Source organism: Sinocyclocheilus anshuiensis, unplaced genomic scaffold (genome assembly GCF_001515605.1).
Source record: "Sinocyclocheilus anshuiensis isolate Anshui unplaced genomic scaffold, SAMN03320099.WGS_v1.1 scaffold222, whole genome shotgun sequence".
Taxonomy (NCBI): Eukaryota; Metazoa; Chordata; class Actinopteri; order Cypriniformes; family Cyprinidae; genus Sinocyclocheilus; species Sinocyclocheilus anshuiensis.
Genome location: NW_015542408.1, coordinates 3424921 through 3443686, shown reverse-complemented (window position 1 = coordinate 3443686; position 18766 = coordinate 3424921). Strand labels below are relative to the sequence as shown.

The 18766-nt window shown below is 34.6% G+C and overlaps 3 protein-coding genes across 3 annotated transcripts; all 3 read right to left on the bottom strand.

Annotated features, from left to right (window-relative positions):
* Positions 1 to 3269: 3269 nt before the first annotated feature.
* LOC107693190 (E2F-associated phosphoprotein-like) lies at positions 3270 to 3859 on the bottom strand (the record flags this gene model as incomplete). Its single annotated transcript, XM_016492488.1, has 2 exons — positions 3270 to 3703; positions 3786 to 3859. Coding segments are annotated over 2 exons (393 nt in total), but the record flags the coding sequence as incomplete, so codon positions are not given.
* Positions 3860 to 3869: 10 nt separating this feature from the next.
* LOC107693077 (E2F-associated phosphoprotein-like) lies at positions 3870 to 7219 on the bottom strand. Its single transcript, XM_016492322.1, has 6 exons — positions 7193 to 7219; positions 6089 to 6161; positions 5895 to 5996; positions 4589 to 4703; positions 4384 to 4509; positions 3870 to 4301 (listed from the first exon to the last, which is right to left on the bottom strand). The coding sequence occupies exons 1-6, from the start codon at positions 7217 to 7219 to the stop codon at positions 3983 to 3985; spliced, it is 762 nt and encodes a 253-aa protein (XP_016347808.1). The 3' UTR covers positions 3870 to 3982.
* Positions 6688 to 17637, bottom strand: LOC107693189 (sorting nexin-6-like). Its single transcript, XM_016492487.1, has 14 exons — positions 17566 to 17637; positions 17378 to 17428; positions 15878 to 15982; positions 15621 to 15731; positions 14344 to 14465; positions 14148 to 14271; positions 13458 to 13553; positions 12583 to 12688; positions 11687 to 11762; positions 11304 to 11343; positions 10209 to 10295; positions 9745 to 9904; positions 8419 to 8504; positions 6688 to 7335 (listed from the first exon to the last, which is right to left on the bottom strand). The coding sequence occupies exons 1-14, from the start codon at positions 17569 to 17571 to the stop codon at positions 7282 to 7284; spliced, it is 1224 nt and encodes a 407-aa protein (XP_016347973.1). The 5' UTR covers positions 17572 to 17637; the 3' UTR covers positions 6688 to 7281.
* Between the last annotated feature and the right edge of the window lie 1129 nt (positions 17638 to 18766).

The window sequence follows — 18766 nt, the reverse complement described above, 5'->3', positions numbered from 1 at the left end:
TATGTTTAGCTCAAATGTCTCCGTTTTTCTCCGGCAGAAACACTGAGCATTTGCTGAATAAATGCCTCAAAGTCATACCAAACACCAAAGGTCAAGTCGATTAAAGAAAGAGTTTAAGCATTTTTTTTTTTTTCAGTTTATGAGCTGAGCAACCAGTTCTGAATTATCAACAATGACGTCACACATCAGTGCAGGTCATTATTTACTGCATGACTCACAAGGGTCTGATAAAACTAGATTTCCGGTGGTGACAAAAAACAGTATCAATAATTCATCAGTCCGCTATATGGCAAACCAAATCATTTCAGGTCAGCCAAAATAAATCTCTATAAAACTTTACAAATATGTATACAATTAAATATACACATTTATATAAAAAAATATTTATCATCTGAATAACCACTGTCATGAAACGAAACGAAGCATTATTTCAAAAAACAAAAAAGTCATACTATATATATATATATATATATATATATAAAGGATATATTTCTAGCAAGGGCAGTGTGTGCTTTTACAGTTGCAGACTGTGCTCTTCACACATAATTACACAATTAGACAGGCCTCTATCACACTCCTCAACGTTGGTCTGCTTCGACATACACGGGTGTCCTCGTTTGAAGTAAAGCACAGACATCGTGGTGAACAGTTCTAGAGCAGCTCGTTTTTCCCGGTCACCAGGTGGAGGTCGCGAGCATCCCGACGATCCCGGCTGATGGCGTCACTGGACCACTTCAAAATAGTGTAATATGGCCATTATGTGCTGAGGCATGAACACATAACCGGTGTAGACGGCCATCGCTGCCACCGTGATCAGGAGGGAATCTGATAGTCTTATTAAGGAAATTATGTTGCAGAAGGAAACAGGGGTTATTATAGTATACTACAACCATAAAATAAAAAAATACTACTTTATTTAGTTTAACTTGATGTACTGAAATACCTAAAACTGAAACAAAACTATATAGACATATAGAAAAACACAACAAACACAAAATTACCAAAACTTTAAAATGAAAATAAAAACAGAAAATATAAAAGTGAAACAGTTTAGAACATGAATAAAATCTCAATGCTACTTGCATAACACTAAAAGGAAACCATGACTGACATCTAGTGAATAGTTTTTTCCTTGGAGTGGAGTATTGCTTTAAAATGGAGCAATGAAATTATGAATAATTATAAAATGTTACCTGCTTTTTCCTACTTTTGGGCCTTTCTCAAATACAGTAATACACACACAATTTATACTGTAGATAAACATGAAGCATTTAAAATATAATCTTGATGAGAAGCAGAATTTAGCTACGTGTGTCCAAACTTTTGACTAGTACTGCATGTGTTCAAAATATCGTAAAATAATTCTCATAATGAATTGAATTTTATATTTTTTTAATTAACAGATTGCTAATAAATATAGATTTATTATATAGCTATAAGCACTATGTTTTTGCCAGATTAAAAAAAAAATATATAGTATAGCTGTAACATTTAAATGAATTTTACATTTTATCAGCAGGCTACAAACACATATATATTATTATATATTGTTGTTGTTACAAACACTGTATGTTAAACATGAAATATTTGCCAGCTTTAAATAAAAACACATTTAATTGAATTTTATATTTTCTCAGAAGAATATAAGAAAAACAAATATATTAAAGCAGCACTATATGTAACTTTGGGCGCTCTAGCGGTTAATAAACAGAACTGCACACATCCCGCGGAAGAACATTCCAACCGGAGCTACTTCTCTAAGTTTATGTCTCTGGCGATTCACGCAGATATGTGTTACTCCGCAGCGGCGACGACCCGACCAGGCTATAATAGTCCAACTATAAGTACTTATTATAAGTGTACCGTAGTGATTCGGAATAAGACAAAAACGCGGTTTGGAAGATGAATTCATGATGCAAATTTTGAACACAGAAAAAGTTACATAGTGCCGCTTTAAGGTTAGAAAGATTACAGATGTACAAGCCCTAAAACTAGTCAGTTGACATTACTCCGGTGACCACAGTAAAACATAGTTCTCATCACAGAAAAGGTGAATGAAGCAAGTGAAACTGCTCACACATTCCCACAGTCGTCTTCCTAGAAGAGACCTGAAAATCAGGCCATGTATATCAATTATTCTAATCTTAAACATCACGCCCACAAGAACCACGTTACATGACTCATTCAGTTCAAAACTACCCACCATTTAATTCTTCTGAACTTAAATATAATTACTCAAACACATATAACTCTATAAAGCAACTAAAACGAATCAGCTGTTGCGTAAAGAAGATGTAATAGATTTACGATCGGCACATCAGACTTCTAGTCAACGCTGGACGAAAATACAGACATTCATTCGTTCAAGTAAAGACATCATTTTAGTACATTATAACAATATTTAGTTAATCGTATGATACGACACACTTGAATAGTAAGGAATCAACCGGATACCTTACGTGGACCTAAGAACTCTTCCCAAATGTTGTTTCTTACACATAAAGCGCTGTATTTTACGGGGGAAAAAAGGATACTGAAGATAGTTCTCTCCCAGGGCTCCAACATATACAGAGCTGTTACGAGCACATATTGGTAATAAAACCAAGATAATTGTTTCCAGGCATCTCCTAACGCCATATTTTCAATCGGCTCGCGTTGGACCCACCGCTCCCTTCCGGTGCGGATCATAACAAAATAAAAGTCATGTGCTGGAAAAGAAATGGAGGGATTTTACGGAGTACCAAAATAAAAGATAACACGCTTCAGTAAACAGGTAATGCTTTAATATCGGCATACTTCACAAAGACGCCGCCATATTTGATAGGAATTTAATTTTCTATAAAATCAAAATGGAAACATTTATTCAAATGATACCGTTCACGTTCAGAGCACATTAAGTGCTAAATAAAAGCCTTTTTTCAGCAATATGTCACTTCTGTTTAATTTGAATCATTTCCATGTCCTCTACTGTGTATAAAAATACAACTTAATAAAAGGGAAGAACATATCTGAGAGGCAACAAAACAACTTTTATGCAAATATGAAATGTAATTTACAGAAAGTGGATCACATGAAAGTGTTTACATTTTACAACAACAGAATATAAATCAAATATAAAAACCCAATAAATAAAATTACACGTCTTGCCCTATTCCTTTCCCCAAAAAACTTCTCTCTCTCTCTCTCTCTCTCTCTCTCTCTCTCTCTCTCTCTCTCTCTCTCTCTCTCTCTCTCTCTCTCTCTCTCTCTCTCTCTCTCTCTCTCTCTCTCTCTCTCTCTCTCTCTCTCTCTCTCTCTCTCTCTCTATGTACTGTACAGCAAAGTTGCCTGGTGATGCACGTCACCAAAACATGTGGTTTGTATTTATAAGTCCAGTAAATGTCCTTAGCAGTGACTTGCTAGGATGTTGAAGAAATGATACACCTCATCTTTATCATACACTGCCACTTCAGTGGAGCATTCTGTGCACTTGACTGGGTGATATATCTCTTTTTCATCCATTCCTGCCAAGCGTGCATCAGTCAGACCTGCACTTGACTCCATTTCAGCCTCTGTGGATGTGGATGTGGTCTCCCGACGGGCCTTCTTTCTGTGCCGGTTCTGCTTTCGCTTATTGGTGGTTTTATAGCACAGCACTTCCTCTTTGTTGACTGTGCAGTTCATCACAAACATGGCTCTGTACTGCGTCCGATATCTCTCATGCCTGTGGGTTGAGAAGTCATTTAGACTTGGGAAATAATCTTCACAGACACTCACAGTGCAATATGAACTGAATGTGACCGTACCTCTGACAGTCCAGGCACAGGGTGGTCATACAGGCTGGACAGTTGAGGACAGCATCACTGCTTGGAACAGAAAAACTCCTCTCTCTCTCTCTCTCTCTCTCTCTCTCTCTCTCTCTCTATGTACTGTACAGCAAAGTTGCCTGGTGATGCACGTCACCAAAACATGTGGTTTGTATTTATAAGTCCAGTAAATGTCCTTAGCAGTGACTTGCTAGGATGTTGAAGAAATGATACACCTCATCTTTATCATACACTGCCACTTCAGTGGAGCATTCTGTGCACTTGACTGGGTGATATATCTCTTTTTCATCCATTCCTGCCAAGCGTGCATCAGTCAGACCTGCACTTGACTCCATTTCAGCCTCTGTGGATGTGGATGTGGTCTCCCGACGGGCCTTCTTTCTGTGCCGGTTCTGCTTTCGCTTATTGGTGGTTTTATAGCACAGCACTTCCTCTTTGTTGACTGTGCAGTTCATCACAAACATGGCTCTGTACTGCGTCCGATATCTCTCATGCCTGTGGGTTGAGAAGTCATTTAGACTTGGGAAATAATCTTCACAGACACTCACAGTGCAATATGAACTGAATGTGACCGTACCTCTGACAGTCCAGGCACAGGGTGGTCATACAGGCTGGACAGTTGAGGACAGCATCACTGCTTGGAACAGCGTGTGGTTTGTTTCTTCTGTTTGCTGATGGTGGCAGCCGCCTCGGATTTCTGTATCTGTATCAAAAAATGGAAATAAGCTATGAATGTCACAACCTTTTGTTATAACTCACATTTTTAAGTGACAAAAACCTACTCTTTTCTTTTTGCATCCACCCAAGCCTGGTCGCGATCATCCTCGTCTGGGTCGTATAACAGCTCATCATTTGTGAGAACAGAGCGCTGCTTCCTCCTCAGACCTTGAGAGCTGCCTGATACAGCACAGAAAACCATATTAACATAACTCATTTACCCTTTATTAAAACCATTTACCCACTACTCCGGGTGTGTGTTCCCTTCTGTGTGTGTGCACTTTGGATGGGTTAAATGCAGAGCACTAATTCCGAGTATGGGTCACCATACTTGGCCACATGTCACTTTCACTTCACTTCACTTTATTACGCTTCTTCACTACATTACACATTATCGTTAAACACAAAAACAGTCAAAACAAAAGCACGCTCATCACTCTTAAACTGCGTGCTCAGCAAAAAATATTGATAATGAAAACAAAAAAAGTCAGCATACCTAGGCTCCAAAAATACAAAAATGTAATAACAGACTATCACACACAATATACAGTGGGTACGGAAAGTATAATTAACAAATGATTTGAGCAAATGGCTGCAATATAACAAAGAGTGAAAAATTGAAGGGGGTCTGAATACTTTCCGTACCCACTGTAAATGTAAATCTAAAAACTAAAAATATATAAATATACACAGTATATCTAAAACTTCTGTTTTTTTTCTATTTATATATATATATATATATATATATATAAGCTCCAAAATAAATAAAAGCTAATTATAACAAATTAAACTTGAGGGGTTAATCAATTTATTTTGCAAGGTATTTAGAGAGTTAAGCCATTTCTTTTTTTTTAGGTGACTTAAGGACTAAAATTGAAATGGTCAAATGCCACAAAACTTGTATAAATAAAACTGACCTATAATCAAAATACTATTACAGAAAAATTCAAATCCTTTGCTTTGAATAAAAACACCAAACTTAATGTGACTATCAAAATCAGGTATTACATTGTTTGTAACTATTGATACATTCTGTCCCAAAAACGCTTGACAAAAATACAGCTGTAGAAAAGATGTTGCTCAGATTCTTTTTTTTTGACAAAATATATAAATAATACCATCTAAATTAAACCTTACTTTTAAAAGTTGACCACATGGATAGATATTCATTGTTTTGAACTAAACATCCTTTATGTAATTGTAACTTTGATGGTGTTCATTTTCAAAACCTTTTAAATAACAAATTATTTTAAGAGGAACGGAAAAAACTTGTTTTGTTATTCGTGATCTCAAAAGTTATCCATATTAGCAAATGATATTCTTGTTGTACAATAGACACATTTTTTTCCCCCTTGCTTTTCAAATAATTACCAGCTGTGCCATCTTCATCTGAGTCAAAGTAAATGCTGTCATACTCCGGAGTCTGTAGCTTGTTTGCTGTGGAAGTGCCGTCACTGGTCCCAGACCTTTGACCTGTACATTAAATATTACATTTGAGTTTATTTACTGTTATAAGTGTTACATTTAAATTGTAACACTGATAATTGCACGTGTTTTTGTGAAACCTTGAGCTGAAGATGCCATCCAGCTGCACTCCAGGCCCTTCATGGTGCTGCTGAGCTCTGCCTCCATCTCCTTCTCAAATAAAAGTTACGCCTTTCTTTGCGTGAACATTTGGGCGGCGTTATGCAAATCTTCCCACATAGTGATGTAGATATGTGGGGGCGTTAGAACGAGCCTTTTTAGGTAGGCGTGGTTGACTCTTAACTTTTATAAAGAATATCTCTTTGGATTTGAGACTTTAGTCTTTGCAACTTTACAGATCTTCTTTATGCACCAAGAGCTTGTAACACTCCAAAGAGAAAGGAAAACTTGAAATCGCATCATATTTTGCCAGTAAGCAAACACTGCCTTTATTTATTTAGTCCATTAATTCAAACCATCAGTTTTTCTGTTGACATTAAAAAAACTCTCACTTAAAGTAAACAGCATCATTTATTTTTTGTTATTTTCATGGTCATTTTATCAGCGTTTATGTCAGCATTCCTCCATCTGAATAAATGGAAGCTTTGGTCACATATTGTGAAAAAGAAAACAACATTCATATACAGTGCACTTAAAAAATGTCTGGAGAAAAAATGCATCCATGTATGATTTCTTTTTAACAATGTCATATTAATCTACATTTTAAGGCAAACATACTGAAGCATTATTTGTTAGGAATGAAAAAAAGAGAAACAAACTGCTTTGCAGAAAATGAGTCTGATTACGATGATCCATACCTTTACGATGAAAACGAACACATGTACAAGGCTTTGAGTGACCATACACTTTAATTGTAATAACAATCAGCTCAACTTGAACAAGATATCTGAGCAGCATCCACACACAGATCACCAAAACTAACTTTGAAGATTACAACGGAGAAAACAAAAACAAGCGAAACGAAACAAACGGGACGAAAACTGCCGAAACGAATATGACGTAGCGAATCCCATGGAAAACAATTAACAATTAAAAGTTAAAAATGTGTGATTAAATGAAGTCGTATATCTTGTGCTGTGTGGATCAGGTAATCTTCCACAGTGGACTGCCTCACTTTAGGGGGGGTTGTGGAGGGAATATGGTGTCTCTGGTAGTGGCAAGTATAGACGTCTCTTTAGACAAACTGACCCCAGGTATGTTCTCTCCTCCATCTTCCGAATGAAGACGAGACCAAAGCAGGGAAAGCCCTATATGGAGAACCTGGCTCCAGGACCTAAGTGTCCCCTTTCAGGACCCCCAGACAGCTCTGCAGCAATTGTAGATTCCCCTGGAGAGAGATATTAAAGCAATAAGCCCCAAGAAGCCGTGGTTTACAGTGAATTTATAACAGCTAAGGGGGTTTAATGCCCTTTAGCTGTTATAAATTTACTGTAAACCACGGCTTCACAGGGCTTATTGCTTTTATAAAACGGTTATTCTATATACGTAGTAAGGTTTCACAAAATAAAACAGAGCAAATAAAGTGTAATGATATAAATAAAAACAGTATTCTTCCACCAAACAATGTAGTTCCTCAGAATCAGTTGTGGTTGCAACAAAGTGGTTGCCGAGCAACACACAAACGTAAACAAAGGTGTATGTTTGTAGAGTAATTTACAACAGCTTCGAATGTGGCTCAGCCAATCAGAATCAAGGACCGGAACTATCCATTATATAAATTAGTAGGGATGTAACGATTAACCACGAGCCGGTTGAAAATCGATTCAAATATGTGACGATTCAAATCGGTTGAGATGCTAAACAAATCGCGATTCATTTAGGGGTAGGAGTTTATATGAATGTATGTCTGAGGGGTTAAAAACTGCTCATGTTGCATGTATGCAGCATCTTTGTTTGGATCATGATTAAAATGCAGTGGTTGCCTCTAATTTTAAAAGTAAAGAGCACAGACAAAGCCTTATTTTGTTTATATGAAGAGATTTCTTTTATTTGTGTTACTTATTTATATGATTTGGGGCTTGTTTTAATATGTTAATTTAGTTTTGTTATTTACATTTACATTCTATTTAAATTTTGTCATTTAGCAGACACTTTTATCCAAAGTGACTTACAAATGAGGACAATAGACGCAATCAAAACCAACAAAAGAGCAATAATATGCAAGTGCTATATTAGTATATTATTATAGTGTTATATTTCAATTTCACAAAGGAATGTGCAGCATTTTGTCCAAGCAATAATAAAAGGACACATTTAATTAATAATTGTCTTAAATCTAATTTTGTAAAAAATAAAATAAAATCGTGAATCGAATCGTGAGTTGAGTGAATCGTTACATCCCTATAAATTAGGAATAAACAATACGTGGATTTGACATCATTGAGAGTCAGAGTATAAAGTGAATGGAAACCTTGGCATGTTTGAGTTCCAGCTCGGCCAGTTCCACCAAGTTCTTTCTGAACGCTGCTACTCGCCGTGTCTTGAAATCTATCAGTTCTAAATGGAACACAAGCATTAATATTTAGTGAGCAAACAGCCGTTTAGCAGATGCTTTTATCCAAAGTGATTCCCAGTCATTTTAATAAACATACAACCTCCCTGGAGCAATCTGAGGTTAAATTAATATGCCACATAACAATTTAACATCGAGGTCATTTTCAAAAACGCATTTCTACATTAACACCTTGTCCAGACAAAATGATCTATCCAAATTAAAAGCAAAAGTAGAGTTGCACGATTTGGGGAATAAAACTTTAAAAGAAATGTGATTTTTTCTGATAAACAAAATTCAGATTGTGAAAAATGTAAAAGAAATTTTTTTTTTTAATTAAATAATCAACATGACTAATATATACAGTATATATATATATATGTGTGTGTTATTACTATTTTTATTGTAATTTATATTATGATTATTATTACTAAATAAAAAAACATTAAACAAATTAATATTTCTGTTGCAATATTTCACCATGAAATAAAAACATTGTATTTAAAAAGAAGAAGAAGAAGAATTTTATTACAGTATAACTTTAAAATTACAATACTAAGATTTTTGGCCATCTTACTTTTTAAAGCTTAAACAATCAAGTTTTTATTTGATGAAAATCTCAAGGAGCCTTTAAAATCAGTATGAAATGAAAAGTCACTTTCTGTTTTTTCTAAATGCATGTTATAGATCTAATTGTAAACAATTCATCCATACATATGTTTCATTTGTTAAAAAAATAAAATAAAATTCTAACCTTGTGATGTTTAATCAAAATGTTATAACTGGATATTCTAGTGAAAATGACAGACTTCTCCAATCATTTATTCTGATTAAACCCACTGCTGGAAACTTGCGTACTTCACTCTAAAATATGCTTTGCATATATTTCATTAAATCATAGCCTTTTGATAATAGCAATAGTAGATTTTGATAGTAGCAATTTGATAATAACATTAAGCAATATCACAATTTAAGTTTATTTCAGGTTTATTTGGATTATTCAGCCCTAGTGTAAAATGACACAATCAGAACCAATCAGTGAAGTCGGATTTTGGACCAATGACATATAACGGTGGGTGGAGCCAACTAGTGTGACATCTATTAAAACCAAGCAATCAACAAATGGCAATTGCCTGTGCCAGTTTAGAAGAAGAGCAAATTGTATTACATTGCGTCTGGTTAGGAAACGGCGTAAAATCAAGTATTTTTGTACTCCAATCACTTTGAATGATACACATGAAGTACCTTGTTTTGCAGATTCAGAGATTTTCTCAAACTTCTGACAGCACACTTGCTGTGTGGTTTCTGCTTGAAGGACGTCCTTGTTTTTAGCTCGGGCTTTATCCAGAGCTTTATTAGCGTTCTCATAATCAGCTAATGCTCTTCCTCGTCTGTACAGGAGGTCCTGTGGAAGAGATAATGCAGATTACAAAGAAAAAAAACACAATCTAAAAGCATTTTAAACTGGGTCAGGAAGCAATAACTATGAATAGTAGAAGATCAATCCTCTGCAACAAACAATCAATTCTGTATTAAACTGAATCTTAAGAGGTCACTGTTCCACTGTTTTGCTTTGGAAAGTCAGGACAGAATCACTTCTGTAGCTTAATTACATTGTATCCAGGGCTACAGCAACAAATCACTCGCTAATGTAGGAAAGCCCTCTAATGACCGGTTGCCAGTTCAACATGCTGACCACACGGCTCTACCTTAGCGGCTTGCGACTCTCTGAGGTAGTACTTCAACAAGTCGGCAAGTTTCAAATCCTCATCGGCCGCCACGCGCGCTTCAATTTTCTGCACAGGAAACAGAGTTTGAAAACAACTGAGAGGAAGAGGTGAGTGACTTTACAACCCCTAACTCTCTGATTCAGCTAATTCTGCCTTCTCTCCAAATGAACTCTTCTTCACTTTAGAGTAAGGCAGTCACAACATTTTTGAAAAGTAAAAGTAATTTTTATATACATTTTATTATGAACAATAAAGTGAAAAGACTGAAGCCAATGTCACATTTACTTTTATTTTACTTTACAATATGATCTCATTTATTAACATTAGTTAAGTACAGTGACATTCTCTAAAACTAAAACCATTAAAAATAGCTTTTTTTGGTAATTGAAATAAAGCTGAAATAAATTAATAAAAAACGTAAACTTAAAAACAAAAATATAAAAATTAGAAATGTTGCCTTGGCATCTAAATCAAATAATTTTAGGATGAAGTACTAAAATTAGTCAAACTAAAACAGAAATTAAAAAATGTAAAGCTAAATGGAAGTCATTTAAAAAAAACGAATAAATATGACAGAAGCACATAAAACTTTACAATGAAAAATGAAAAACGTCACAATATTAAATATATATAATTTGAAATATCTATAAAAAAATCAAAATCTAAAAATAAAAGCAAATTCAAAATTTAAATAAACATATGTAGTATATAAAAATGTACAAAAAAACACAAATTAACTTCTGTTTTTAACTTGAACTAACAATGAATACTAATACATTTAAAATGAAAAGTTGTATTTATTAATATTAATTTCACTGCACTGTAAAGTGAAACAAATAATAACTGTACTTTTATTAACTAACATTAACAAAAACTGATAAAAGCTGTAAATATGTTGTTCATTGTTAGTTAAACAATATATTTTATTATAAAATGTTACAATGTCATAATGTTTCTTAGTTTTAAATGTTCTATTATTTAAAAAAATATTTCCAGGTTTAAATTAGGGCTTTGACCACTTTATATTAAAAAGCATCTATGTTCAAATTATGTTATAAAACTGGAAGCACTTACCCGTGTTTTCTCAAACAGCTCTGATACTTTCAGGAAAAATCTGTTTATGAGGGAACAAAACAAAAAGCAAGTCAAAGATTTGACTCCATTCACACTGGGCCATACACAGAATGCATTTTTGCTTTGAAAAACGTGAGATGCTGGTAGTGGAATGGGAAAAAAACTCAAGGCCTCGACACATGCTTTTTAAAAGTTGAACGTATTGTAACTTGACTGCTGTGTTTTCACAATGCCATATCATACACAATATGCTGAAGCAGTCGTGAGACGCAAATGCAACAGTCAAACACGTCCATCTATAGCATGTGTTTACATGGACAAAAACTGAAAAGTGGTGGAGTGGAATGGAAACGTGTGGAGCTATATGGGAAACACTGTCGTACTTGCACAGATCTGTGGAGTCTTGGGTTCCTAAGGTGTACAGCGTGGAGGCGATTCTGTTGATATCATCCGCCGCACCTGAAACACACGTCCTGTTAGATCTCTAGACGAGGCAATGCTGTCAGGGTTTCACACATTCATTGACTCCGTGATGCAGCACTTAACAGCATTTCACAGCATTCTGCTTTTCCAGATCATGTTTCAGTGTTGTGCCAATAAGGGACACAAGGAAAAGACAAAACATTTGGCTCGGAATTGGACAGACACTTGATGCAAGAAAATGATGTGAATGACCAAAACAAATTTCTGAATTCATCTGCATTAATGGAAAGTGCTGCATTGAAATCTCTAAAATATTCAGATCATTTTACATAATACATTGCATGTCATCAAATAGTTTTAAAAAGTCAACCGAGTCACCTGACATTCACTGGCTTCCTGACAAATTGTCCTACTAAGCAGTATTACTGTATGTACCGCCGCTAAATTTCCTGTTATCACTCCTAACAGAGAAAACCAACCTTTCCAGGCAAATTAATGATGAACACAAACAGAACCAAACACTGAAATATGATGAAATGTCCTCATCCCCACACGGCAAAACATGATGAGCTTATTTACAGTTCATAGCTTTGACACACTGAATAAAGTGTGAAATGAACCTTAGACGAGATGAACAGCACAATGCTGAAACAGCTTTGTTTCGTTTTAGGGGTATACCTGAAATGCTATTGGTAGAGGTACTACTGTCATTTAGCTTTATAACACACACTTCCTGTGACTGAAGAACTTTGACCTTGCCTTATCCTTGACGCTACATGGTCACGTGAGCCAGAAGCATTTACAAACGTGTGACAAATTCACCCATAAAAATAAGATATGGAAAAGAGAAACTTACTTTTGTGAGACCTGATCATTCGATCAGATTTGGCAGACGCATCTTTGACACGGTTGTGGTACTCTAAAAGGAATGTCTTCTCATGTTCAAAGAAATCATCAACATCCTGTTATAAAAAATAAATAAAAAGACTGTTCAGTAAAATGCAAAAATATGAAGTCAATCTCATGATGAAATAAATAATAGGATTTCAGGATGAAACATGTTTTGACAAGTTTTCAGGCAGTCTTAAATGAAAACTACTGTTCAATAGTTTGGGGTCAGTAAGATTTCATTTTTTTAAGAGATTAGTATGTTTAATCAGCAAGGATGCATTAAATTGATCAAACGTGACATTAAAATATTTATAATATATTACAGAAGGTTTCTATTTCAAATGAATGCTATTCTTTTGAAATTTTCAACCTGATTCATCAAAGAATCAGGAATCATGTTTCTTGAGCAGCGAATCAGAATATTAGAATGATTTCTCAAGGATCATAAGAAACTGAAGACTTAAGTAACGGCTGCTTGAAAATTCAGCTTTGCATCACAGGAATAAATTACATTTTAAAATATATTCAAAAAGAAAACATATTTGAAATTGTAATAACATTTCCCAATATTACTGTTTTACTGTGTGCTTTGATGCGCAAGTTCTTGCGACCCTAAACATTTGTACCATACCACTCTATTTTTGGTTTTGGCCATTGTGCATTCCACTACTAGCGAAGCGTTCACCAGGGAGTCATACCATCATTCAACCTACAGCTAAACACAAAGAAGCTCAAGCCAAAGTAAATCATTTCTCAAAAAGTTGGCTGATGTCATGGCCTCTCTCTCCACCCCCTAAAGCAGTCACATGACATGGGAAGGCGGCTACAGACTGAACTGACCTTCACTCCAGCCACAAGAACCCCATCTGCAGACTTCACCACGTTCTTGAAGAAATCCTCCAGCTTTTCCTTCTTGTTTTTCCCTCGTACACTCAGCTGTAATTGCAAGTGAAAAATCCAAGGGCAAATGAACAATTAAATGCTCAAATCTTTTTTCATTTCTACTGAGAATGACACTTGCATTTCTATATTTGTTTTGGTTTCAAAATATGTAATTAAATATTCTTCTGGTTTGCTTTGCACAATCTCATCTGCTGTTTGCACTGATGTCAGTCTTTTGGTTTGTGTACAAGTTTCAAATTAAAAAAAGAGAAAAATAATTAAAGGGTTAGTTCACCCAAAAATGAAAATTAGGCTGTAGAAAGTCATATACACCTAGGATGGTGAGTAAAACACAGCCTAATTTTCATTTTTGGGTGAACTAACCCTTTAAAGGAGATTTTAAGTAACATTTAACATTTTGAATTCATTGGGGATGAAATGAATGATTAAATTCATGATCAAATAATCTATATTCAATATATACAAAATTCATTGCCTGAAAAAAAAAAAACAATGGTTAAAATAAAGTAAATAATAACATGCATAATAATACATAAAAGCAATAATTAAAAACAATATTGTACTTGTGCTTACAATTTTCCAAACATTTTAGAACAATAATGTCAGAGTTAAAAATGGCACACTTACGTCTTGGTTGTACTCTAAGAAAACATGAAAGTTCAAGTCTTTGCGCAGGACCGGGTGGGCAGCAACACGGCACAGAAAGACCTCATGCATTGCCACGGTCTTCTTGAAGATGGCCAGATATTCACTGCAACACATTTTCATATTAGTAATAATGAAGTCGTGCAACTAGCAATGCACTAACAATCGATCAACTCACGCCTCCAGCTCCTGTTTCATCTTAGTGAACTCCTCCTTGGTCATAGATCCTTCACCTTCACCCAGCTTCTGAAGTTTCTCCCGAGATGCATCGAAATCTGGTTTCGGAGGAGCAGGAGGAATCTACAGGGAAAGTCTTTATGTTAGATATTCAAGTGGCATTATGACTCTCAAAACTGCCTTCAGAGGGGGCTGGTAATGAGACTCTGGGATTCATAATAGCAATCGCTCACACTGCTGTGCCTAATGCAAAGTGCTATAAATAATTCAGTCTTGCTTTGATGATATTGTAAATGGCAGTCAGTGCCGAGTATTAATCCGAGTATTTCAGATGAAACTATATTAAATCAGATAGCAAAAGACTTCTTCGATACTTAAAATAATGCAGACAATAAGCTAATGAAAATAGAGAACAGGACAGCAGGCCAAAAACACAGTAACACTGTGAAATATTTTTACAATTTAAAATAACAATTTTCTATTTTAATATATTTTAAGATGTCATTCATTCCTGTGGTCAAAGCTGAAATTTCAGCACGTTTCATTACAGCACGTCTTGAGTCACATGATCCTTCAGAAATCATTCTAATATGATGCTTTGCTGCTTTCTTATTATTATCAATGTTGAAAACAGTTGTGCAGATTAATATTTTAGTAAGACCTGCGATAGATTTTCCAAGATTCTAAAGAAAAGGAGGTTTAGAAGAACATTAATTGAAAAAAAAAAAAAACATTATAAATGTCTTTACTGTCACTTTTGATCAAATTGACGTATCCTCGCTGAATAAAAGGATTAATTTCTTTAAAATAAAAAACTTTAAACACCATGGATATGACATGGAAAACTAATAAAGCATATCGCACATCAATTTTGTCGGTTTACTCTTCTAGTTTAATAATAGTTTCAACCAATATATCCAGAATGGAAACTGCACCAAAGATCATTTCCTTTTTTCATGCACCTGAACTACAACAAAATGACATTTGTCATGCAACAGACCTTGTAATGCACACCAGGCCTATAAAAGGACATTAAGCAATGATTTCAGCCTTGGCAAGAGTGACTGGAACGTTTGCTCTCAAACACACATAATGAAGTAGTGTTTAAAAGAGAGTATGACCCATACAGTTCAAACAAGCATCCAGTGTAAAGCAAATTAAAGAATTGCATTACTAGCATAACTGCAAACAACTGGCCTGTGATTGCGATTAACAGGCAAGCTATCCGATACATCACTAACTTATACTATAATATGCAAAACACTTAACGGTACTTACAATATAACCTGCGTATTCTTCATTCTCCACAAATGAGTCGTGGAGCCAGATAAATTCTTCATGCTGTCTGACCACTGAAAATTCATTCTGCTTGAAATTAGGTAGAGTGCTCTGGAAAAAAACACAAAAAAAAAAACATAAATCATCACTTAATGAATGAATGCGGTAAACAACATGTGCATAAAGTAGATTTCGGAGGTAGGGCTGAAATTCTTAACACACAATCCTGGGAGTTTTTACTCATAGATGTTGTGTACCTTTGTATGGACGGTGAACTTGACCTTGTCTCTCTCGCTCAGAGCGTCTGAAATGTCCACCTGGAGTGTAGCGTCGGTTTGAAGATCCACATTCACTGCCCTTGGCTATTAAAATAATTGCATAAATACAGTGTAATTTAATAACATCAATAGCTCAAACAGTGAGGATCATGCTGCATCCATTTTTGAATATTACACAAAAAGTTTAAGTTTGATCTAATTACAAAACAGAATACATTTTGTTACATTTAAGTAGAAGACATGATATGACAAGCAGTGACCGCAGTGCCATATTCAATTTCTAACACTATTTTTCTCAGGAAAGATGGAATATTTGTATTTTCTAAAATTCATTTGTCAGAGTTATTAACAATGAAAAACGTTGAAACAATTGCACCTAAAATATACACTTTTCCTTATACAAATATATGCATTTATCCTAAAATCCTAAACGCTAAAAAAGTTAATGTCTAAGAAGTTATTCATCAACTACAATATAGATATAATAAATGCCAAATCTCATACAAAACAACACTGCACTGAAATGTTAAGCAGTTCTCATAATTTTGACAGTAAAATGATTATAATATTGAAAAATTATACAATCAAATATTACATAATTAAATTATGAGATTTTTTAAAACATTATCATATTAAACTATAAAAGAGTTTTGCAGTAATAAAATCTGTAGTAAATATTATATTTTGGTGGAAAGTAACTATGGTTAAAGTAAATGTCTGTTCATTTTCAATGCAACATTATTTTTAATTTTAAACATTATTTGAAATCCAGTTTTTCTATACAACCACATTCCTTACAAAACTGACAACATATCATGAAAGTAACAGGGTATTCTTAAAATTACCTTTTAGTACTACATACAGTAGCATGGTATACATTAAAATACCATGGCACTGCTACAGTACAGTATTTTTTTGTGAGGTATATCTAAATAAAAATAATCCAAGCATTAAAATTAGGAAACAATATATAGCAACATTGTTTCATTTGATGTTACATTACAAAGTAACACTGTCTCAACTTTTATACAGATAAGAATTAGTCACATAATTATGTAAAACAACAGTTTTTTAATACAGTAATATTCACCAGAGAATTTGCACAAATGCAAACATATAAACCTTCCGCTCGATGACAGCCTGACAGACACACCTCGCTCTGACAAGGTTATTTAACCAGCTAGATGAGTTCATGGTTAGTGGCACGATGTGGGTTCTTGCCCTAGTTTCTGGTATTGTCATCAGACTAGAGAGTCTGAGGCGAATCATTGTGCATCCGAGGGTTGGTGTGTGTGTGAGGTTTGTCAGGAGGAAGGGAACAGACGGACTCAAAGAAGACACACACACAGGGCCACAGTGACACCAGCAGTAACACACACGTCCTCCGACTACAAACACACACAACAAACATGCACAGCACACAGTAGGAGGACAGAGACAGAACAGAACAGAAATGAGGAAAGGGAAAAAAAAACTTACTCCTCTGTCCTCTTCCGAGAGGAAATCGGGACCATCGTCCAGCCCTTCTTGCTGTGGAGAGACACACAGAAAGATCAGAACGAACGGTCGGAGCGCAAAGAAGACAGATGTTCGTTATTACTCGACGCATCGGAGGAGTGTAGGTGTAAATAATAAGGGTGGAGGGAGTAAGAGAGAAAAGCACCCACCATCATGGCTGCTGCGGGTGGAGTATGAATGTGGCGGAGTGTGTGACGTCACTGGGCCAGGAGCTCTGAGAGGCGGAGTTAATAATAACTTTACAGTGAGAAGGGTCTAAATTCAAAGAGTAACCAAAAAACAAAATTTTGGGGGTTATACAAAAGTTTGGATATAAATATTCGTTAACAAAATTGGAAAAGTCAACCCAGAACGCTTTAGAATAAGCACAGTCCCAAAACAAATGATTGATTGTTTCTTCAGACTGAAGGCAAAAGGAGCATTTGGGGGAAATACTATTGTTAAATTTAGCAAGTTTATAATTTACCGGATAACAATTATGGATAATTTTGATAAGAGACTTCAACAACTTTATTAGATAAGAAGAATTTTTGTCGAAGAAGCCAAAACTCTTCCCATTCTATATCACTAAATATGTTATTCCAAAAACTCACACAAGCAGGTAAAGAAATCTGAGATCTATTAATAATTGAACGAATGTCTTTGTTTGACATGGTATTGAGAAGACTTTGGTCAACAAATAAGTTAGTGTTATCAAAAAGAGGAGAGTCTTAACGAACCTTTAGGGCCAGATTTTACTAAAGGTATAATACAATTGGGAATTGCACCAAACACAATGGGCCGAGCCTTCAAGTACAAACCGACAAACTGCTCAAGGTTTGCTCATTTATTAGCTTTTTTAGATATTATTATTATTATATAATTTTTATTGTTTGGCTTTACTCTTAATTTCATTGTTATCCATGTACGTCATGTAGATTTGTATTTACATATAGGCTATAAACATATTCCTTGTAAATCAGTTTGTAAGCATTGTTTTGTACTATATTAATAAAATAAATAACGGTTGTTATTATTATTGTTGTTGTTTTATTATTACTATTAGATTGAAATCTATATTATATTATAGGTTTGGCTTTACTCTTTTATTTTTCTTGTTATTTTATTATTCACATATTTTATGTATATTTGTCTCTACGCATACATGTAAGCAAAACATGGACTGTTTTTACTATATTATTAAAATAAATACCGTTTATTATTATTATTGTTATTATATTAATTTGAACATTATATAATATTTATTATATTATATGTTTGTTTTTTTCTTGTTATCTTATCATTCCGATGTTATGTAGGCCTATATTTGTATATACTCTTGTAAAGCACTTTGTAAACACTGTTTTTACT